Source organism: Gavialis gangeticus, unplaced genomic scaffold (assembly GCF_001723915.1).
Source record: "Gavialis gangeticus isolate Ggan-Ray unplaced genomic scaffold, GavGan_comp1, whole genome shotgun sequence".
NCBI classification, from domain to species: Eukaryota; Metazoa; Chordata; order Crocodylia; family Gavialidae; genus Gavialis; species Gavialis gangeticus.
The window spans coordinates 35,953,646-35,977,502 of record NW_017728998.1 but is presented as its reverse complement, the minus strand read 5'-3'; the positions used below and the strand labels follow the sequence as shown (position 1 = coordinate 35,977,502).

Genomic DNA, 23,857 nt, shown 5'->3' with positions numbered 1-23,857 from the left:
CAGACCTAAGGGGTCTCTTAGGCATAATTTAGACCCACCCCTCAATAAGTCTCCCACACTAGTCAAAAAGGAGAACTTTACTGATTACAAGGGGTAGGGTAAACTAGGGTACAGGATTGAGCAATATCTTAGAAATCCTAAAGAGCAAACAGTCTGGCTGTGGTAGCCTTTTGATAACGCATCTAAGTTACTGCCAGCTAGATATCTATCAGATCTCGAGTAGCTTACTCACACACTTCTTCCAGAGGCTGATGAGATCCTTTCTAGCGTCCGGCTGTTCCTTGTTCATGAATTTTTGGGGGAGAGGGCCCTTTCAGATGTTCATGCTCCTCTGAGTCCCCCCCTCATGGCTCCAGCCTTACCTCATGGCTGAAGAGACCGCCTTCTAGGCCGTCCCAACTTATATAGCCCCTGTGACCTCATTCACCTGGGCCAGTGGAGGAGCTCTGGTTGGCTGTCGGCCAACCCATTTGAAATACCTCACTAGTTGCCGGGCAGATTCCAACCCCCCAGGTAGAAACCCCTTACCCAGGTACCAGTCACGTAGGCAGAGGGAGCAGGTTTCCCCCCTCCCTCAGGAATGCAGCCAGCTCAAGTTACCTAAAGAGACAAGGTAAGGGTGTGGTCTCCTCTGCTGAGCCCCCCCTACTCAAATGGTCACAGCACAGAGATATTATCACATTGTCACAGGGCAGAGATTTTGGAGAGAAACCAAGGTGGCTTTCTGCCACACTTATAAACAGGAATCCTGGTTTTCTCTGTTTTAAAAAATCCCCAATTTTCAAATTAAAAAAAGTAACCCCAAATCCACATTTTTCTGTAATTAAAATGAAACAGCACTATATATAGAGAGATATTAGTGCTGTTTCATTTTAATCACGGAAAAATGTGGATTTGGGGTTACTCTTTATAATCTGAAAATTTAAGACTTTTTTTAAATCAGAGAAAACCAGGATCCCTGCTTATAAAATTAGCTTGCCCTATATTTTTTCAATTACCCTTAACTAAAATTTCAGCAAAGATCTTGCATAACCAGGGTCATCTTTATTTTAAAAGGTTTAAATAATTTGGCTGTCTATTAATTCAAGTCTGGAATTTCCCCAAGATTCAAACTATTAAGATAAGAGCTGGCTGAAAATTATGGCACTCTTTAATTGAATAAGTTTTTATCAACTTTCAAAAGTTAGAAAATTTTAGCTGTCTATTAAAAAGCTCTTTCAATCTGTTCTCAAGGTACTTGTTATTTTTGGCTACATTATTTATTCTTTTAGAGTTTCTACGCTTGTGTCACTGGATGCTTGCAGATGTTAAACCCATCCCCACCCCCAAAACAAGAAAAACACACTTTACTGGAAGTAGCAGTGCATTACTTGGATGTGGCTCCGCAGCATCTGTATAGATTGGATGCTTTAGCTAGGCTTTCTGGCGCTTTCACTGAAAGCTGATTCAATCATCTATCAGATAAAAATACCAAAAAACCCCCACTAAAGTGCCCGATCTATACAGACATAGGGTGAGCTGGGTCCAGCTAACAAAATGCCTCTTCTGGGCTTGTGCTGGGTTCGGTGTGGGAGCATGCCAAGTTTAAAGTGCTGCTTTTTTTTTTTTTTTAGTATGTCTGCAAACAGCCACTATGTCCAATTAAAGAGCAAATGTAGTAACGTTTACAAAGTTAGTATTCCTTTATTTACCCCTTCACCTTTGGTTTGTTAAACCTTTTTTGGTTTGCTAACTTTTTTATTTTTCATTCCAAAAAGAATAAAGCAGCAACTTATCCACTTCATTCACCATCTTATTACAACATTATTTTAACTAGTTTTATTTGCTACATTGTCTTTTTAACTTGGGAAACTCAGTATAATACTACCAGTTTTGATTTCTATCATGCTAATGAAAAACACCCAGGCTTTACATTTTCTTTTTCCCTTTTAAGTTGGTAGCCATACCAGGCAATTCTTGTTGAATTACTACTTGGTTTTTTTCCCAGGGTAACAATTTGAATTGTCCATCTATTTCAGCTGCAGATACATTAATTAATTAAACCTGGGGATTTCTTAAAATATGTATTAATTTGTGGTGATCCCTAGTTTTCTTAAGATACCATTAAAAGATCAGTATTTTCTATCTTCTTCTGTACTTGACAAAATACATCATACAGATGCATCAATTTATTTATTTATTTATTTATTTTTTTAGAGTTCAGGTCTTTCAAGGTAATCTCCCCAGCTTCCAATTTGGTCTGATATGCACATCTAACAGGCTTCCCTTATTGTAATTCTTATGTCTTCAATAAGCCTTTGTAGGTTGTGATACTGTCCCAAGCCTCCTCCCATTGTGCTGGTGGAACTACCATGGAGGCTGACATCTGTAAGCAGTGAGAGCTAGCTCCATGATGGTCATTTACAGAATGAAATTTCAAGACTCTGGAGTAATCCTGCAGCACTACTTGAAACAAACTTTTATATGTAGCAAGTGAATAATATAAAAGAAGAAGAATATACTTTTAAAATGGGTGAACAGGTTTTGGTTCAGCTGTATCCTAATATCTCTCAATCTCCTGGAAGAGAGAGATAATGAGGTGTTTGACTGAAAGGTTCTTTAAGTACTCTGTTTGTATACTGACAACTATTCTGTGTCTAGAATACAAAACAACCTTGTTCTGGAAATACCTTACTGAAATCTAATTACATCATGCATAGATATATTTACAATACATTTTACATATTCACAAAATAAATATTGGTAAACAGACTATTTGGTATCTTGAAGAGAATTTCAACCATACTAAACCTCAAAAGAGTGGTCTGACTTACTATATGCTTTATTTTCTATGGATAAAAGAACCTGCAAGGGAAGAATACCTTTTTTTCAAAGCTTATTTCAATACATTCTCATTTAATATAGCTGTGGGCAGGAAATTACTAAATTAGTTCTGTTTTTATTAAGTTGGAAGATTTAAAAGCTAATAATTCTAAATTAAGAAATGAGTAAGGGTAAAAAAATCCCCATAATGTAAGAAATATTGCTAACAAGTAATACTTCAAATGCAGAAAGCATAAAGCTTCTGCGTAACACCAAAAAAAAATGTTAGCCAATAGCCACTAGAAAATGGAATATAACCAAGTGGGGAGTGGGGGAAGAAACTGTATAACAGTGTTACTATAATGTTTAGATTAAGAATTTATCTTTGTTAACTGACTGTTGTTTAAACTCATGCAGTTAATTAAAGCAACTATTTTAAATAGAGTATTGGAGATGTAATGGAACATGATCTAATTTTACACTACTTACAGAGACATGCTCGTGCCACTAAATGTCAGAACACGACATGTAAGCGAAGATAATCAAAAATGTTGATAATATCACAATAGTTAACCCCCACCTCACAATCTTCCTCCCATGGGTTTTAAGTCTGAATAATAGAATTAGAGCTGGACCATATAATCAGACAGCAACACAACAGTCAAAAGCACACATGGTATTTCCAAACTGTATTCCCCCTCAAATACAAGAGTTAAAAGCAATGAAAAACAAAGCTCTATAATGTAAAGAAATAGCAAAACAAATGGCTTCAAGAGATGTTCTTTGTCAAACAGAATTGAAACAACAATAGCAGGTTATAACAACTTGGTGGTAATGTTATAAAGCAAATAAAAATACTTGCTAACTTACTCTGTACCAGACAAAAACACATTTAGCCAAGCAACTCTGCTGTATTTTCGGTTGTGGAAAAGAAAGTTGAAAACAATGGTCTGAGGGCTTGGGAAACATGTCACCCAGACAAGCCCAAACTTGTCATCAGTGTGCGGTTGCTATGATAAGCATAACTGTCTACCCTCAAAACAGAGTGAATTACCTTTTAATTAAAAAAAATAAAATAAAGCAAGAGAATTTAGTGCCCTTAATACTCAATGTCTGTGCTGCTACAATTTTTGCATTGCTTACCACGTGCTAAACTAGTCAGCATCTAGTTAAAGGTATTAGCCCTAATATAGCTGTAGCAAATGAAATGCAGGCATTCCTCTTTATCCAGCTTCAAAGGTGGGAGGTTTTGGCTAGTTCAGCAGGGGAAACTAGACCTTTGGGACTTTTAAGGATTACCCATTCATGGTGCTTGAGGAGAAAAGGGAGTAAGGAAGAGAAATCCAGATCTAGTTGATGAGACAGAAAAATGCCACTTAACTATATTGCTTCCTCTGCATCCAAGAGGAACGTATTTAAACCTACAGGAAGGCAGCGGTGTCATTCTGTGGTGAGAAAAGATCTTCCCCTTCAGACTTGAAGAGGACTGAGAAGGAACTCTTTCTTTAATGCCAGATTGGCCTGGGCTGGTGGTTCCCCTTCCCTGCTCCACCCTCCCCCCCAAATCCACTCAGGCAGCCAATATGCAAGTTTGATAGTAAAGTTTCTTGCAATCTGACACGTGCCTAGTGCACATAGTTTGTTCAATAGGGGTTCCTGTTCACTAATAAAGTAGAACTGGAAATGCACTGGGGGAAGACATCTATAAATGGTGTAGAATGACACTTAAACAAAACAAGTTTCAGGGCGCGAAGACCCAGATACTCCACAGATGACTAGCAGCACCACAAATGCAAATGTAGAAGGCAGTTTCAGGGGTTCATCCAGGACCTATGATCAGAAAGCTACCTCATAGTTACTTTGGGCCAATTTTTCAAATGTCTGTTTCAGGAAAGTTTTGTTAAGGAGTCACTGGAATCCAGTCCCAAAATTTGGAAGTGTCCTGGAAAATCCAGGTTGGTTGGTAGCTTTAAAGGGGGTTGAGACTCCAGATGTTAGGTACCCGAGGCATTAACTTTTCTTCTTGGCATAGAATGGTACACCATCTCTATCTCCCGATGCTTATAATACTTCAAACATTAGAAATGGCAAGGAGGCAACCCTTCCTAGCCACCTTAGTGCTAATCATTATATAAAAGGAGAGTGCTGGGGTTCTAACAATAACATTGGGAGCAGCACTCAAACAGATGGTATGGTACAAAAGAAAAAGATTATCTACAATGGCCAAGTTGTTGCAACTTATTCTCAGGTGGGTGACTTAATAAAGTTATGGCTGTGACCTGTTAATTAAACCACATACCTCATGTTTTTTCTTCCTGCAGTTCCTAGGACAAAGGAAAAACTTCCTTTGATAGTTCTCAAGTAATGAGTGAGAAAAAGTCAACTAGCACTTACGCTTGAACAAACCATGGGGATAATTTTGCCATCAAATAGATGAGGCTGTACATGGGAGGTTTTCCCCACAACCTCAAGTCCAAGCTTATGCTCCAATGAGCTTAAAAATGGATCCCCTCAGCGTTGCATGATCTATTATGGGGCTTCTACAACATTTTCCTCCTCAGTAGATATAAATGAGTAGAGAAAGAAAACTTTTAGAGTTTGTGTGTGTGGTTATTTTATTTATTTTAACTGGCAGTTGCCTCAAACTATCTAGTCAATAATGCCACAGAACTGTCATCTTGTCAAAACAAATGGAATGAAACTGCAAATTTTAAGAGGCAGAGTATATCAGAGTATAAAATTTAGCTGACTACCAAACCAGATTGAAACCTAAAGTGACACTCATTTCTCTAAGATCACATAGAAGCAGAAACATATCCATGCTTGAACTCCAGGGCAAAAACTTAAGTAAAACATATGAGTTTGTACTATGGATTACAGTTAACGGAATTTACCTAATTGTAACAATAGAAGAACCACCTTTCAGAGAAGAAGTGTGTAAGCATCACCCTTGCTTCACTGAAACAAGCAGCACTGCCTCTACTTTACCTGTATGGAGTATGACTGAACTCACTTTTTCACCCAGGCTTTTATTTAATATGGCACTAAATAAGCAGAGGTACCAGAGAGTGAGAGAGCAAGCGAGCGTGACACACGCATCACATATATACTGAGGGTAAATATATTTTATTACTAATTCCTTCAGGTCTTTTACTCCTAAAATTGATAATCAAGATCTACTGTCCCCCAAAAGATTCTATATAGTTAACTGTTAAAAGTTATATGCAGGTTGTGATATACTATGCTCTCCTCAACAGAAGATTTAGTAACTGCATATAATTACTTCCCTTAGGAATCTTAATAAGGAGAACTTAAGGCTTCATTCTTTTATTTATTTAGAAGCACAATGGCAGGATTTTGAATGAAAGATGAGAAAAAATTGTTTGCATTACAAATCAGTTTTAATTAAATACTCAAGAGGAGAGTAACTTGCCCAAACATGCTACCGCTGGTCAGAAAAAAATGCAGGTATTTTTACATACCATGCAAGCAACGGATTACAAATGCACATTATCAAAGGCCTACTTGTACAGCCATTAACCAATATTTCTCATTTTAATTAAAAATATGTGCAAATTAATTCAGAATAACTAGTAAATATGCACAGTACAAAGCTAACATACAGAAATATTACAAACGAGAAGTCAGAATGTAGAACACTGGGTTGACTGACATGAAGAGAACAAGTAAGTACAACTGGTTATGTGATGTAGTAAAACTGCACACACATTTTAAAAATGAGAAGAAAAAGGCTAAAATGTTTCAAATTTCAAAATTGAATTTTGAAGTACCATATTCACTCAAATCCAAGATGAGCTCTATTTCCCCATTTAACACGGCAGGAGGAAATCAGACTTACAGCCGTAGCCACTGCCTACCTAGGCCACAGCCTCTGCCACTGCTTACCCTCTGCCTCTCACCCTGCTCCAGCTTGGGGCACAGAGTAGAGTTGGAGCCAGAGTGTAAGTTGTGATGGGCAGGAGATGGCTGGGACAGGCTGTACCCATTGGGATGTATAGGAGGCGGGGGGAAGGGAGAGGCAGCAGAGGACAAGGGTCAGATCACTTGAGTCCCCTACAACCTGCCCCCTTGCAGTGGGGGTGGTGGTGACTAAAACAAGATGATGCCCCAATAATTCGATTTTATACACAGGGAAAAACTGTAACAAATGTATAACTTTTGCATGTATAGAATCTAATTATTGGGGAGTTGTCTTAGATTCCAGTAAATATGGTATTTATGGACAAATATGAGATCATACTGTGAGTTGTAAAAGCAGCAATTTGTATTCCCAAGTGTGGGGATGTAAATATGAAGATGGTTCTTCTGTAAGAGATGCCCAATATTTACAGAGCCTTTTTTTTAGTAATACGTGCAATTGGTGTTCCTAGGTTTAACGGAAGGAAATCCAACATCTGTAGTTTTATTCTTTCTGCTGCTTCTAAAGCGGACAAAATATTGTCTGTGTGGCTAGAAACAGAAAAGGAGTTTGACCTGATCTTAATCCCCAGTGGTATCTGTTTATATTTCAAATCCACATACACACGAAAACATGTATCTACTAACATTTCTGGGGACTTCCCCTTTTCTAGATGCAGTACGAAAGCTTCAGAATGCCAGGGATTTGAAAGTGCAGCCACCATAAAGTTCACCAGACTAAGCCAATCTTTGATCTCAATAAGTGGTAAAAGTTATAGCTGGGGAAGTAAAGACAAGGGAAGCATGACATCAGGCCTATTTTGTAACAGTTAGGTAAATTCACTATGTTAAACAACTTTCTGATGCTTATCCAAAATCCAAGGGCCACTCATTTTTCATCATATGTAATCTGTATTAAAGACTAACAAAGTTCACAGTAAATGTCATACCTTCCCAAATCTCTTACCTTTAGCATAAACAAAGAGCACCCAACAAAACTGGAAAACTTCAGAGACTGTACAAGGCTGTCGTCTTTTGGAAAGAAAAAATATCATGAGAATAAGACACAACAAACTAACTGCACCAATGCTGACAGAATGGAATACCTCACAACAGGGGCCGGCAACATTTTGGGGAAAAGTGCCAAAAAACACTCACAAACTCAATTTGTAAGATGGCGTGCCAGGGGAGCTGGGAGAGGCCCGATTCCTGTTGTGGCAGCACAGCGCTGGCCCCTTCCCTGCTGTCTGCCCTAACACACACATGCCAAGTAAAAAGCCTTTGCATGTCATTGCCAGGCACCCATGCCCAGGGTTGCCTACCCTTGCTGTACAACATTCTAACAAATACAATGGGTAGCAAAAAAAAGGTGTATCAGATGAAGTGGCACTGTACATAAGTGAAAATAAACTGAATCCCAATCTTCATTTGCACATATGGATCAAAAAGCCATCACTATCTTGGCATAGTTAATTCAATCTGAAAATGGCTAATAAAACGACACTCCTATTTTTAATAAAGCATATGCAGATTTGTTCTATTTTGGCATTTAATATGAAAAGAGACAAGATAATATTTTAATAATAGACAACTAACGGTTGAACAGCATTAATAATAGATTATTGCAGGATTAAACATTTATATCTGTTACATGGCAAAGTTACTCAAATGTATATAGTATAAAAATTCCCAACATGAATTCCAAAACGTCTCATTTTCTAGTACCATCACATCTATACATGCAATATTATACATTTTTATTTAGCTTCTTTGGTGATACTTGCAGATTTAAAAAAATCAGTTTAAGTTTTCCCATATCAGACAATTTCATCTGTAGTAGATGGAGATGGATTCATAATTTTACCAAGAAATTCTCTCAACATATTTAAAAGTATCCACATATCTTCAAAGTACATCTCATCACCATTCATAACACCACATTTAAGAGTTGCTGTATCCAAAATCATTTTTTTAGCATAAAAAAGAAGGGTAAAGGTAACAGAGGCAATTCATTGCCAGAAAAGACAGCAGTGTTTCAGATACAGGTGGTCCGCCTGTGTCAGAATAGTTATGTTAATATCTGCAGGAATCCTGTTTTTCTCTGTTTAAAAACTGCAAATTCTCTGATAAAAATGTCCAAACTCTCTACTTAAAACCCCCCAAATCTGTGTTTTTCTGCTATTAAATTGAAACACCACTAAATCAATTGAACACAATGTTTTATTGATATACTTAAAATTTTAAAGCAATTTGGAAGCCTACCAGTGCCTCAATCGGTATAATAAAATATATTCTAAATACCTATACATTTTGGCATTTGATTTTAGGTTTTTTATGATGGAAAATGAGAGCTCCCCGTCCCCTTTTCTCATCAGGATGCAGGTCCAGCTGCAGCTGTCTCCTCCCCCCGCCCCCAACTGCTTTGTGGCACTGAGCAGCTTTGATATGCCAGCGCCCTGCCCATGCCAATGTGCCTCACTCCCTACCCACACCCCCAGCCCTGCTGGCACCCCTGACTTTCAACCTACAGCTTTCTGACCCAGCTGGTGCCCCTCACTCCCCACCCATAGCTCCCATCCCCCCTACCCTAGTGGTGGTCACTCACTCCCAACCATACCCCCTTGGCCCTGCTGCTGCCCCTTGCTCCCCAACCCACAGCCCCCCCACCAATGCCCCTCATTCCGAAGCCACAGCCCCCTGTCCTCCCAGCCCTGCTGGAGGAGGCCCCCAGCTGCCAGGGAGCCAGGTCCACAGCCCTCTGCCCCTCTAGCAGCATCTGAGCCCCAGCTGCCACTGGAGTGGAGCGTGAAGCCCAGCTCCCCCTCCCGCACAGGTGGCATGGCTGGAGTGGAGCCAGTTGGGGGTGGGGAGCGGAGGCAGATGCGGGCTACTAGCTGTGGGCCTGGGGCTCCCCGCCCCGCTGCCTTCTCTCCGAGGGTGGGACCTGGCATGGCAGGTCAGATCAGAGTGGGGAGGTTCAGTGCTGCTGTCAAGAGCCCCACACCACCATAGCGAGGCGCCCCATGCCCACCCAGTAGCAATGGGGGGCACACCTCCATGCCACCACCCCTGCTGCTGCCAGGTGGGCGGGGGGTGCCTCGTCATGGCAGTACAGAAGTCTCAGGGGTGGCACCAAGCCTCTCTGCCCTGCCCCACTCTGCTGCATCAGGTGCTGCCTGCTGGGCCACAAAGGCAGCAGGGTGGGGGAGCCCCAAGCCCATAGCAGGCAGTCCGCATCTGCCCCCACCTCGCATACAAAGCTGAGCGGCACATGCCCCACTATGTGTCCCCAGGGAATGTGTGCAGCGGTGAGTAGCTAGTCCCCCTGCACCTCACAAATGAGCTGCCAGTGGCTCCATCCCATTCACCAGTCAGGCCTTGCAGTCACAAATTCCCACCCCAGACCCCATGCACCACCCTGGCTAAGCAGTGCTCCCAGCCCTGCCTAATTCTCTCCCTTTCTCCCTCAATATGGGGTGCCTTAATCCTCAACCCCAGTCCCCCCACCCACTCAAACTTACCTGCAGAGAGCTATGGGAGTTGATCTCCAAGCTCCCTGGTTGCCATGTGCATGAGTGTACATATGCACATGCACCTGATGCCTCCTGCCTGATTGCCCTCTTCCTGCTCCCCACAGTCCCTCGCAGGCTGGAACTCTGCCAGCCTGCAAGGCAAAACCCACCATTTCCCATGTTTTTCCCCTTAAAAAGAGAAAATCCAAGCTTTTCCATGAGAAACAGAAAACCCTGATCCCTGTTAATCTGACAAGTAGTGTGTGTGTAGCTGCCATATTGGAATTCAAGATGGCTGCCACGATCTCACATTTTTGTCAATATTTTAGCTCCGACTAGGGTTAGGAAATTAATTCCAATGACAAAACCAACATTGTATGAAGTTTCGAGATGAACTTTATTATTTCCATTATGGTAGCCATCTTGGATCCCAGTTCCCACACTCTTTTAAAATCACAGACAATTTGTAACTCTGCTTGAGGAGTCTGAATCTGAGCTGACAGATGTTCTGTAGCATACCAATGTAAGATGGCTTAGTTTTTAAAAGAGTGTGGGAACTGAGAGCAGAGTTTACTTTATTTTTGAACATAAAGGAAAAGATTTGGATTTCTCACAGCTGAATGATGCAGATTGGCTCTCTGATTTTGCATTTACCATTGATATCATGGGCTACATGAATGATCTGAATTCGTGACTGCAAGGGAAAAGGCTTATTGCTCATGAGTTGCATTCCAGCATCAAGTCATCTATGATGAGTCCCTTTCTCCTGTCAGATAGGGAGCAAAGATTTTGGCTATTCTCCTACACTGCAGCAGACTGCTGTTTCTGATCAAAACCTAAAAAAAAAATAATACACGTCGTTACTAGTGGACTTCCATGCTGAATTTTCTTGCTGACTCAGATTTTTGAATGATAGAAAAAGACTTGTCTTTGGCACCTTTCACATTTAATGTTGCCAGTGCTCCATGTGACCTCCAACTTGAGATTACTGAATCACAGTGTGATGCGCTGCTTGTGGAACAACCCAAATCAGTGCCATATCCTAGCTTTTACGCTTCTCTCAATGAACAGAAGTTTCCAAAGACTGAGGGTCATGCCCAGAAGATGCTTGTGCCATGTTTGGATCAATATACATATGTAAGCAGACATTTTCTGTAATGAAAGTTAACAAATCAGATCTTAGAAATTTGATGAGTGACGACCACCTTGTAGCAGTGCTCTGTGCTGCAACAAAAGAGATGACACCCGACCCTGATTTTCTGATTATCACATATCAGAGGTGTCATTCTTCACACTGAGTTCCTTTGGTGTTGTGTGGGTGGGTTTTACGATACAGACCATGAGACATGATGTAACTTCCAGTTCTGAGGCCACATCCCCTCCCAGAAGAAGTACTTCTGAGGGGAAAGGGTGGGAATTATGATGGCAATGGTTAAGGGGAGGGACTTGGGCTTCCAAGATAGTGACCAGTGCCAAGGGGTGGGGCTACCCATGCGGCCCTCGACAGCTCACCAAAACTCGTTAAGCGGCCCCCCAGCCAAAGTAATTGCCTATCCCTAGTCTGGCTCCATCCTCCTTCAAACTCCCCTTAGGTAGTTGAAGGCTGCTATTAAATCCCCTCAGTCTTCTCTTCTCTAGACTAAACAAGTCCAGTTCCCTCAGCCTCTCTTCATAAGACAGGTGCCCAGCCCCCTCACCATTTTCACTGCCCTCTGCTGGACTCTCTCCAATTTGTCCACATCCTTTCTGTAGTGGGGGGGGACCTGAAAACAGTACTCCAGATGTGGCCTCACCAGTGCTGAATAGAGGGGAATTATCTCTTCCCTTGACCTGCTGGCACAACTCCTACCAAGGCAACCCAGTATGCTATGAGCCTTCTTGGCAACAAGGGCACACTGTTAACTCATATTCAGCTTACTGTCCACGGTAACCCCCAGGTCATTCTCTGCAGAGCTGCTGCCCAGCCCGTCAGCCCCCAGCCTGTATCGGTGCATGGGACTGTTCTGCTCCAAGTGCAGGACTTGGCACTTGTCCTTGTTGAACCTCAAGAGATTTCTTTTGGTTCAATCCTCCAATTTGTCTAAAATTTTTTTGCAATTATCTAGTTGATCTAATAAGAGATACTGCCTCTACCACAAGAGTTCTGATTCCAGTTTGTCTAGGTAACTGAATCCTAGCCTTACCCTCCAGCATATCTGCTACTCTCCCCAGCTTGGTGTCATGTGCAAACTTGCTGAGAGTGCATCCTATGCCATCTTCCAGGTCGCTGATGAAGACACTGAACAAAACCAGCCCCAAGAATGACCCCTGGGCACTCCGCTTGATAATGGCTGCTAACTAGACATCAAGCCATTTCTGAGCCTGACAATCCAGCCAGTTTTCTATCCACCTTACAGTCCATTCATCCAGCCAATACCACCTTAGCTTGCCTGCAAAACTGTTGCGGGAGACCAAATCAAAAGCCTTGCTAAAATCAAGGTATATCATGCCCACAGAGCCAGTGATGTCATCATGAAGGGCAATCAGGTTGATCAGGCATGACTGCCTTGGTGAATCCACGCTGACTGTTCCTAATCACCTTCTAAGTGCTTAGAAATGGATTCCTTGAGTATCTGCTCCATGATTTTTCCAGGGACTGAGATGAGGCTGACCAGTCTGTAGTTCCCTGGATCATCCTTAAATACTGGCACTATGTTTGTCTTCGTCCAATCATCTGGGACCTCTCCTGATTGCCATGACTTTTCAAAGATGGTGGCCAGCAGCTCTGCAATCACATCAGCCAACTACTTCAGCACCTTTGGATGCACCCCGTCCAGCGCCACAGACTTGTACATGTCTACCTTTTCTAAATATTCCCAACCTGTTCTTTAGCAACTGTTGGCTGCTCACCTCCTCCCCAAACTGTGTTGCCAGGTACAAGTAGTCTGAGATCTGACCTTGCCTGTGAAGAGTGAGGTGAAAAGGGTACCGAGTACTTCAACCTTTTCTGCATACTTTGTCACTAGGTTGCCTCCCCCACACTAGGTTGCTTCCCTCAGTAAGGGACCCACACTTTCCCTAATCTTTCTCTTGTTATTGACATACTTTTACAAACCCTTCTTGTTAGCCTTCACATCTCTTGCTAGCTGCAACTCCAATTGTGCTTTGGCCTTCCTGACTTCATCCCTGCATGTCCAAGCAATACTCTTATACTCCTCCCTAGTTGTTTGTCCAAGTTTCCATCTTTTATAAGCTTCCTTTTTTGATTTAGTTTACTGAAGTTCCCTGCTAACCCAAACTGGTCTTCTGCCATACTTGCTATTCCTCCTGCATATCGTGATGGTTCTTGCACTCTTAATAAGGCTTCTTTAAAGTGCAGACGCTCTCCTGGAATTCTCTTTCCCTCAGACTGGCTTCCCAGGGCATTCTGCCCATGAGTTCCCTAGGCAAGTCAAAGTCTGCTTTTCTGAAGCCCAGGTCCTTAGTCTGCTGCTCTCCATCCTTCCTTTCCTCAGGATCCTAAACTCAATCAGCTTGTGGTCACTGCTGCCCAAGTTGCCATACACTACAGTACATTCCCCAGCAATTCTTTCCTGTTTGTGAGCAGTAGGTCAAGAAAAGGCCCCTAGTTGGCCGCTCTAGCACTTGTATCAGGAAGTCAAAACATGTCGGGTTTCAACAAGATCTTAGAAGCTCGTACAAAGTTTCCATGCCTCTGGATGCAGCATCTCTTATGGCAGTTCGTTGCATTGAGAGCACCATGGCTGAGAAAAACGTAAAGGAATTTTGGGAAAATTGAGCTGTTATCCCAAGGAATCTCATTCCCGTTCATTTTGTTCAGTTTTCATTGGACAACATTAACATTTTTGAGGAGACACTGGATGGAAAATAAACATTTCATGCAATGCAAACTTCAGCATTTCAGAGAGGACCACTGAAACTAGCTGAGATTGGAGAAAGAACTGAAGTCAAAAAGAGATGACAATGATGTCAAGTTGCTAGAAGAGCAATTTGAAAAGTTCCACTTGTTTTAAGGTTTCCAATGATGAGCTGTTATGTATTTTGACAGGAGACATTGTGCCATAAGATACTGCATTAGGCATTCTGAATGCATGTAACAAAGGAAGAAATCGTGAACACCATTATCCAGAAACACCTTACTGCAGATGCTACTTAGAGCTTCTATGCAAACATACCCAAATCAAAATTAAAAACCTTCAAGGACAAAGTCAACTATGGAACAGTGCAGCAAAATGAGACAGATGCAAGAATACTGCTTGGAAAGTGTTAACTCAACATCTACATCTATTGGCAGGTCTAGGAAGCAGGCCTGATGTTGATAAAGATTTGTACAGTCCGGTAGAAAAGTTTGTTGCGTTGCTGTATCAGCAGTCAACATCTTTGATGACCCTTCTGGATGTTAGAGTGAAATTATCCTATCAAGGAAAAGGTCTGGATAAACTTCCACCTACATACAACTCCCTTGTGCACCACGTACATAGAGCCAATTATCAATCTCAATTTGGTGAAGTGTGCCTGAACCTAATCCACCATTACTATTATGTGACCGGCATGGTTGGGAAGCAAGTTAACTTTGGATAACAAGGTGCAAGTACAAGATGGAATGATGGAGACCAGGATGCTCATGCAAACAGGTTAATGTGCCATGCACTCCCAGCTGCAAGTGTTATGAGACAACATGCTGCAATCTGTGCAATAACCACAGGGATTCAGAAACAGATTTACGTGATGAAGACATCTGAAAAACTGCAATTACCCACTGTATTAATGTTATATACACCATTGCATTACCCTTGTATTACCACTGGATTAGGCTATTACATTTTCCTATTGCCTTAAGCTGAACATCTGTCTGCGTGTTTCAATGCCATTGAATTATGTCTTATTAATATGACTTATCCACATTCTGAAATTTATAAAAATTGTACTGTTTTAATTCATAGATTTCACAGACGTTAGGGCTGGAAGGGACCTTGAAGATCATCAAGTCCAGCCCCCTGTGCCAGGGGCAGGAAGTCAGCTAGGGTCAAAGGACCCCAGCAAGATAAGCATCCAAGCGTTTCTTGAATAATTTCAGAGTAGGTGTCTGCACCACATCTAGAGGGAGTCTATTCCAGGTCTTGGGGGCTCAGACAGTAAAGAAATTTTTCTTATGTCCAGCCTAAAACGGTCTTGTAGGACTTTATGACCGTTGGTCCTTGTTTTTCCTTGGGGTGCTCTGGTGAACAGATGTTCTCCCAGATCCTGATGAACATCCCTTGTGTACTTATAGGTAACCATAAGGTCCCCCCTGAGCCTGTGCTGTTCCAGACTGAAGAGTCCTATGGTTCTCAGCCTCTCTTCATAGGGCCTATTCTTTTGCCCTCTGATCATGCGTGTGGCTCTTCTCTGGACTCTCTCAAGCTTCTTGACATCCTTCTTGCAGAGCCCAGAATGGGATGCAGTACTCCAGCTGTGGCCTCACAAAGGCCGAGTACAGCGGGAGGATGACACCCTGAGATTTTCTTGAGAAGCATCTGTGGAGGCAAGCCAGGGTTTTGTTTGTTTAACCAGCTGCGGCAACGTCGCACCGGTGGCTCATATTCATCTTGTGGTCAATCATGACCCCCAAGTCTCTTTCAGCAGTGGTGCTAGCAAGCTGAACCTATAAATATGCATGGATTCCCACCCCCCCCTCCCCCTGAGGTGGGAGTGCCTTATATTTATCAGTATTGAACGCCATCAGGTTTGTATCCGCCCACTTACTAAGCTTATCCAAGTTAGCCTGGATCACTAGCCTGTCCTCAGGTGTAGACACTATGCCCCAAAGTTGAGTGTCTTCGGCAAACTTAGCCAGTGAGCTTCTGGCACCAATGTCCACATGGTTGATAAAGATGTTGAAGAGAACTGGTCCAAGGACAGAGTCTTAGGGGATGCCACTGGCTACGGAGCACCATGACTCACTGTCATCAACCGCTACTATAATTCAATATAATTGAAACAAGTAGGTTAGCATAAGTGAACGTTTTCAGTACTGTAGGCCTATGTCGCAAGGCACTAACTAAGGTGCCTGCTCTTTTAAGGGCAGAAACTGCCTAGAGACAGGGCCCTAGCAGTTAGGCAGGAACCCCCCACAGGTGCAGGTTCCTGTGGCAGCAGGCTAATGAGGGAATTAGCTTGCATCTGCAGCCAGTCAGCTGACCAGAAGAGGCAGGGCTCTGAGCACATATAAACCCCAGGGCTGGGGCTAGAGGGTTAGTTCTCTGTCAGCAGCCAAAGGAGAAGGAGCTCTCATAGAGGAAGCTAACTGGAGATGCTTGACTGCCTGTTCTGGTAGGATTAAGGGGCTCCAGGTGCTCACCAGGTACCCTGGCCTACAAGGCACTTAATGCCAGGGGAAGTTTGACTCTTTTAAAGGGACAGAGGATACCCTGAACTGCTTGTATTACGTTATAGTCCAGGGGCTCATATTTTTGGTTGCTGTTTATAAACTGGGAGACTGGGCTGTCTACTGGGGGAGGAGGAGGCCTTACTGGGGGCCCACTACAGTGTGGAGAGCCCAGTGCCAGTGTGGGTGTGGAGACAAAGGGGCTGCAGAGTCTGGTGGTGACAGGAGGCTGAGCTATAGCAAGGCCCCAGAGAGGCAATGTTTAAATACCATCTGCGAGGCTTTGGGGGTGGTAAAGGAGTGGCTTTGGAGCCACGCATCTAGCCCATAAGGTTGAGGGTGTCCTGTGAGGCATTCATTTTGAGCGGGACCCAAAAAGGGGTCCAAGAACTCACAGGTTTCAGCGGGGTCTATCAGCACCATGTCCAAACACAAACTTGAGGGCAGCCTCCCTATGTTATAATTACCAGCAAGATGTGGCAGGCGAGGAAAAGGGTGCCTGTTGGGCAAGACTGGCACGGTCACAGAGCCCTATGGGCGTCATGGCCATTCCTGGAGACCACATCCCATGACAGCCTGCTATTAAATATTTAGTGATTAGAATTTATGAGGTTTTAGTACTAGAGTACTGTTTACTAGGTTTTTTAATCACATTAAGTTGATACATGCATGCCAACATGTTGGCGATTTTGGACTCCAATACAGCTACCACAATGGAAATGTTACAATTGATCTCCTTGCTTCTTACAAAGTTGGTTTCACTAGAATTACACTAGAATTAATTTTCTAACCCTAGTAGGGGCTGAAATATTGACCAAAATGTGAATACATGGCAGCCATCTTAGATTCTAATATGGCAGCTACACACATTACTTACCAGACTGGCAACATGACTTTTCTGACAGAGGCAGACCACCTTTACCTGAAACACACTGCTGCTGCTTACGGCAATGAGTTGCCTATGACAACAAAATCTGGAGACCTTATTGGTCAATTTATACCCTATTTTTGGAAAGGTGAATTTAAAAAAAAACATGTGACTGAACATACCATATCCTTCTTTTCTAGAGAGAGCTGGCAGCTTGACTGTAAGGTTATGAACACATCCATACCTTTTCATTTATATAAGAATTTACCCAACTTGTCTAAAATGAAAAATGTTTTTGTGTCCAAAACAAAATCACTGGAAAACCACTCACTGGAATAAAAAGTTTCTCTTATTCTAGTAGTCTGATTCCCTCATGTAGGTTTTATATTGAACAACTTTCATGGACACATTCTGACCTCATATTAATCTTAATCAAGTTAGTAAATTGAATTCTTTAGTTCCTAATCTCAGGGTACTTTCAGAAGTGTAAGGTCCCCAGTATTTTCCAGAGTTCAGGCTAAAACTAGCTTGTCTTTTATAAATATAATTTTAAGATTTTACAAGATGGCTTATCTATCCCAAAACAAAATACCCCAGCTAACTTTGCATTTTTCACAACATCCTCAGGATAGGCATATGAAAGGTTAAACAAGGCTTTAACCAATAAGCCCAGTGATAATCGGTTAGTTTACCGGTTATCATTTATTGTGGGATGAGGCGCAGTCCAGCAGGGAAGGGAAGCTATGTGGTGCCCCAGCAGGAACCACAAAGGCAGAGCAGGCAGGATGGAGAAAAAAGGCAAGAGGAACTAGCACCCATAGCTTATGAGGTTGAAGAAGAAAACAGTAGGCATTCTAATGACTCATCATTTAAGCAATTAGCTATTCATTCACAGGTGTTCCTTCCCTCTCTGCCAGGGGCTTCATTTAACCTGTGTTGCTTGCCAGGGTTTCCTCCCACCTCTGTCAAAGGACCTGAGGAAGAACTACCAGCAGCCACTGTCTGAGCTACTGTTATCAGTTAACCAATAAAATTAGAGCCAAATGGATAATTTTTTTAAATGATATTTACATCCCTACCTCAGGACAGAATTTTCAAAGGTGTTTCTTTAAAATGTTATAAAAATATATTATTTCAGAAAGCTTTTGTTTTTGAAAGCTACCGTTGTTTACTTTGGTTTCTCAATAGACTTAACAGCCTCAGGAACTTGACTACTTTTGTACAACTTTATCAGACCTCATTTGTGTTTCCTTATTTTTGCCAGCGCTCTTGCTTTGAAAAAATAAGCTACTCTCTTAAACAGCTGTATTTATTACTTCACAAATAAATCAAAACGCAACCCAGCTGACATTAAATCTCCTTGTCTAATTACTTTGAGGTCAACATTTATTTCTCTCTGTTTTTGTTAGCTTTACTAATGTGATAAAAAAATTCCCTAAGACTTAACTGTCTTTTACTTTATAACACCATAAGCCTCCACAGAAATCACAAGAATCTCCCAATGAGTTTTTGGTGTTATCCCTGATAACACTTTCTTCTAATAGAAACATATATGGGATTTAGTATAACTTTCTACTTCCGTGCACTATTCAATGTATTTTAATACTTAGATACGTTTAAAGTACGTTAACTGTTTGTTACTGTTCTGTTCCTTTCCCCCCTTTTTTCTCTTTTAAATAAAGGTTTACATAAATTCAGTTACAATAAAATGGTAACCTGTTCAAAGAAACATGAAGAAAATCTAAGAAATGAGAGGTAATAATATTAAAATAAAAAGCATTACAAAACAAAAATTAAGCTGAGAAACTAAGGCAGAGCACAGTAAACAGCTGGAAGCAACAATGTACAAGAATTTATCCATCTTCGTTAACCAAACTGGAGGGGGAAGGAGTCACAGAAAGCCAAGCTAAACATTAAACTCAGGCAGCTGAAACTGACAAATAGACTTACAGTCAAGCAAATCATTCCGATTATGTACAGCACACTATATTCTACCATTTCAAAACGCAAAAGAATCTACTATAAAGAGAAGCCCAGAGAGAAGATGAAGAGAATGAAACTCTGGGAATTACTAGAAGGTAAATAAATATAACAAAAGCAACAACAGACCAACAAACCATGATGAAATTATAGCTGTGAAATACTCTAAAATCAGTTAGGAAAAGTAAACAAAACAAAAAAAACCCAGAAAAACCTTACCTCTGTTTTCTTCCTCTCTGTTGACGAGGTTGATCTTCTTGGGGATGCCTGAAGATATCCTGAAAAATGGGTTCATACTTCTTAAAAATTACAGCAGAAACTGTAAAGTTTCTCTCTAATCTCTCAGTACGTTCTCTGAACTGTGTGGGTAGATTTGCCATGTCTTCCCATTTCTTCATCTTATTAAAAAACTCAATCAAGCTGAGAACATGTGAAAAAATAAAAATTAGAATGTGTTTTTAATGGGGGGGGACCACACAAACTTAGAAGAAAAGTTAATACAGTTTAAATGTCATCAACTATTGACAGTAGGCTTAGTTTCGCAACACCACCTAACAACAAGCAGGCAAGATACAGCAGTAGTTTGTGGTTAATGAATCAGCACAAACTGTTATCTAAGAAGAGCACTCTGCCATCATTTGCTGATGTTAATGTAAATTTGTAGCCCATCACTGGCTATTTTCCATATATGTATCACCAGCTTCAATGGTTCAGATAAGTTTTCATATCAAGCAATCCTGGTTTCTGAGCAAACTCTCTAGTTTAGCAGGAAAGAAAACCAGTACACTTTGACAGTATTCAGCAAAATCTAAAACCAGTAACAAAATAAGACAAGTGCATGGTATCATTCTTACCACATTTTTAAAAGAAAAGCAGTATTATATTTTGCAGGTTACTTATGGGGTTTTTAGTGCCCCTCCCATTTTTTTAAGCATAATTTGTCTCTTTACAATTGCATTTAGCTGATTTCATTTCCTGCATCTCTTTCCAGCTTTAAAAATCAAGCTTCCCTTCATTATTTTAAATACCTCTTATGGTATAAATGACTAATAGACAGAAAGTGCAAATGTGTACATACTTTCCTGATTCAGCTTTTTGTATGTCTGGCTGCTTGTTCATTACAAAGCAAAACTGCAGATGTTGACATAAATCAAGCCAATATCAAGAGAATTGGCTCTTCTTAGTCATATGGACAAGGGGTTTAACAAGGCCTTGTTGGAAAAGGCAATACATATATTTAATAAATAAAATATTGAGATAATGTCCATCCTCCAAAGGATGTAATACTTTTAACGCTGTGGCAGAGGAAATCTTCCTCCAATATACTGGTTTTGAAAATAATGGTTGTATGGTACATGCTGCATGTTAAGTTCAAGAAAATAGTTTTATGTGACTAGGACTACTTAAAATCAAACTCTTGTTTTAATTTGGTTATTGATATCTAGTATTGAACTCAAGGTATAAGTATTAGCTTTTGAACAGACAGCTCACATTTCACCTCATCTCAAGAAAAACATATAACTAACAACCCTTCATAGGTCTGTCTGTATTCCTTTGGATTTAGAAAGGCAAGTTCACGTTTTACTCATCATGAAAAACATGCATCTATAACTATTCTTTATAAGTCCACTTATTCTACTTCTGACTTTAGAAAGGCCAGTCTTGGAGTTTGAGAAGCTTGTATTACATTACGCTACTGTTAAAAGCGATTCAAAAATCAAAATTAAATATCCCAATTTAAAATACTAGGAATGCTTCATTATGGTAGACTAATTCATAATAGTGTTAAGCGATGTTACAAGGGCACTGACATTTAAATACTTTGTGTCCAAAAGCAGGTATTAAGAGTTAAAATTATTATTATTTTCCTTCATTTTCAATGTCTAGATGACTTCATTCTCAATGGCTGCAGCTGAAATAAAGGTTTGTTTTTTATTTTACAAGTGCAAACACATGGGGGTGGGGGAGGAGGTTACCTCTGTTCTGAGCAGCGCAAGATTCTAGTTAAAGATACATAGTTTCCTTCAACAGTCCCTTTGCTCACTGTTGGGACTGCTTTTCTGCAAGCCACATATAAAGCACATGCCAGCCAATGTAGTTCATTTCCCTGCAAAATTAAACATTAAGTCTCTAAAACATACATTTAAAAGACTTTCATTTACTTTGCTACAACAAATGTCCAGTACATTTAAAGGGAACGGGCGTTAAGTATTTAAAAGGTTTACCTAAATGAACTATATTTCAGCTATACAAAATACAAATACGCAAATTGGGTAACATCAAAATGATTTGAGAACCACTTAACATTTTTTTTTTTTTACACTTCAGATTTAAGCCAAATTTCCAGCATACTCCTATTACAGGCAACCCCTGCTTAATGCGGTTTCAGTCAGTGCTATTTTGCTACAGCACTCATTTAGAATTCATACCCGATTCCACTGAGCGCTCAGACAGTTTTGCTATAGCGCTCAGTGGAATCGGAATTTCAGCAGGCAGGAGGGCAGGGAGAAGTGGTGGCGGTGACAGTGAGTGGGAGGTAAGTGAGTGGCAGTGAGTGGGTGGGCAGGCAGGCATGAGGGCTCAGGGTGGGGTGGCAGAAGCATGGGCCCAGGCGGGCACATGGTGCAGGAGTGAGTCGGGGGTTGGAGACAAGTGGCTGCAAAAGAGGGGAGGAGCACAGGACCCAAGCTGGTGCCTGGGCTGACAGGGGCCCGCACCCAGGGTCGGGGGCAGGAGTATGGGACCTTTGCTGGTATGTGGGGCCCATGCCAGGGCCAGTGGAAGCCTGCACCCAGAGCAGGGCAGCAGGAGCACCGGTGCCTGGGATGGAGCAGGCAAAGGGGTGGGGAGAAGTGGTGGCGATAGAGGTGAGTAGCCTTGGGCCCACGCCAGGGCTCATGGGGACCTGTGCCCAGAGTGGGGCAGCAGGAGCGCAGGGCCCGCATCGATGCTCAGCGGCAGAGTCTGGTGCCCAGAGCAGGGCAGCAGTAGTGCCAGTGCCCAGGCTGGCACGTAGGGCTGGAGAGGCCAGCTGGCAAGCAAGGGGGTGGGAAGGGGGGGGAAATCGGGCAGGCAGGAGCATGGGCCCGGGGTGGCATGTGGGGCTGGAGTCCCAGCAGGTAGGCAGGGGAGAGGCGACAGCGGGATGGCCGGTAACCAATACATTTCTATTTACATTCATTTACATAGAGAAATGGGTTTCGCTTAGCAGTTCTGCTTAACACTCAGTTTTTCTGGAACCAATTAAGAGCGCTAAGCGGGGGTTATCTGTATATTTTTTTTCTAGCACATGATCATTATAAAATAGGTGTTTCTAGCCAGCAAATAATTCCCTGAACTATCTTCTCATCTACCCATATTATACAATGGAATGATTGTCTATTTAGATAAACAATACACGTGTGCACGTGCACGCACATGCACACTCACGCACTGAATTCCTTTAACTATACTAAATATTACCACCACAGGCACATTTTTTTCCACCAGAAGAACTGTGCATTTATACTTTAAAGCTGGACTGTCTAGGTTGATTGCAATAAAATCAACAGTTAGAAACTACGGAATTAAGAAATTCCCACTTGGTCAAGTTTCAAACTTCTACTGTACTTTCTAACTCAGTCACAAAGGTGACAGATCCAAGCCACTACCTAGCTCTGAGAAGAAATCCTAGTGTCTTCTGAAGGAATATAGTTCTGGTCAGTCTGTTAACACCCATACAAGATGACTACTCTGCTTTAGGGCCATGCCAGGAAATTATGCAGTGCAGAATGTCCTGCCATCTGTGAGGTGCTACCACACAAAATGGATAGATAACTGGTAAATGAGATAACTGGTTCTCTCTACACGAGCAGGTGAACCCAACGAGATCCACACAATTTCACCTGCCATGCCACACATGCGTGGCAAGGGATGTAATTACAGGATCACACTTAGATCCAATCATGCTGGTGTAGGCGGAGCCTGATCCTGGGTTCCCGCTGCGCCGGCAAGCAGCCACGTTGGGAGCCCTGGGGGATCCCAGAGGCTGGGACCAGGTACAGCCGGCACAGAGACCCCACAGCAGATGGCGCTCAGGGTCTGGGCTGTGCATCCTGCCTGGAATTTAGGCTGCCAGAAAGAAGCTGAGGGCCCAGGTCTGGCTTTGTCACCCCTGCAGGGGCTGCTCCTCTCATCCCCCAGCTGCCCTTGGGGAGAGGGGCGATCCTGGTCCCACACGTGGTTATACCCGGCCACGAAACCCTTCCGTCGGCACTAGGCGCGGCCGAGGGCGACACGCGGCCCTCTCCGCGCTCCTGTGACGGGACCAAGGGCACGGCCACGGGGCGCCGCCGCCCCTCGGGCCCGAGGGGAAGGGAAGGGAAGGGAAGGGACGGGCCCGGGAACCCTCCCCTGCCCCTCAGACGGGCC

At 42.3% G+C, this 23,857-nt stretch overlaps 1 protein-coding gene across 1 annotated transcript in view; it reads right to left on the bottom strand.

Moving 5' to 3' along the window:
• The window catches only part of RBL2 (RB transcriptional corepressor like 2), a 63,679-nt gene that overhangs the window by 39,210 nt on the left and 612 nt on the right, over positions 1–23,857 (bottom strand). The window contains exons 2-4 of the mRNA XM_019505715.1: positions 21,424–21,554; positions 19,667–19,867; positions 7,688–7,752 (exon numbers count right to left, since the gene is read on the bottom strand). Of these exons, the coding sequence (XP_019361260.1) occupies positions 7,688–7,752; positions 19,667–19,867; positions 21,424–21,554 (397 nt within the window). The remainder of the gene's footprint in view (positions 1–7,687; positions 7,753–19,666; positions 19,868–21,423; positions 21,555–23,857) is intronic.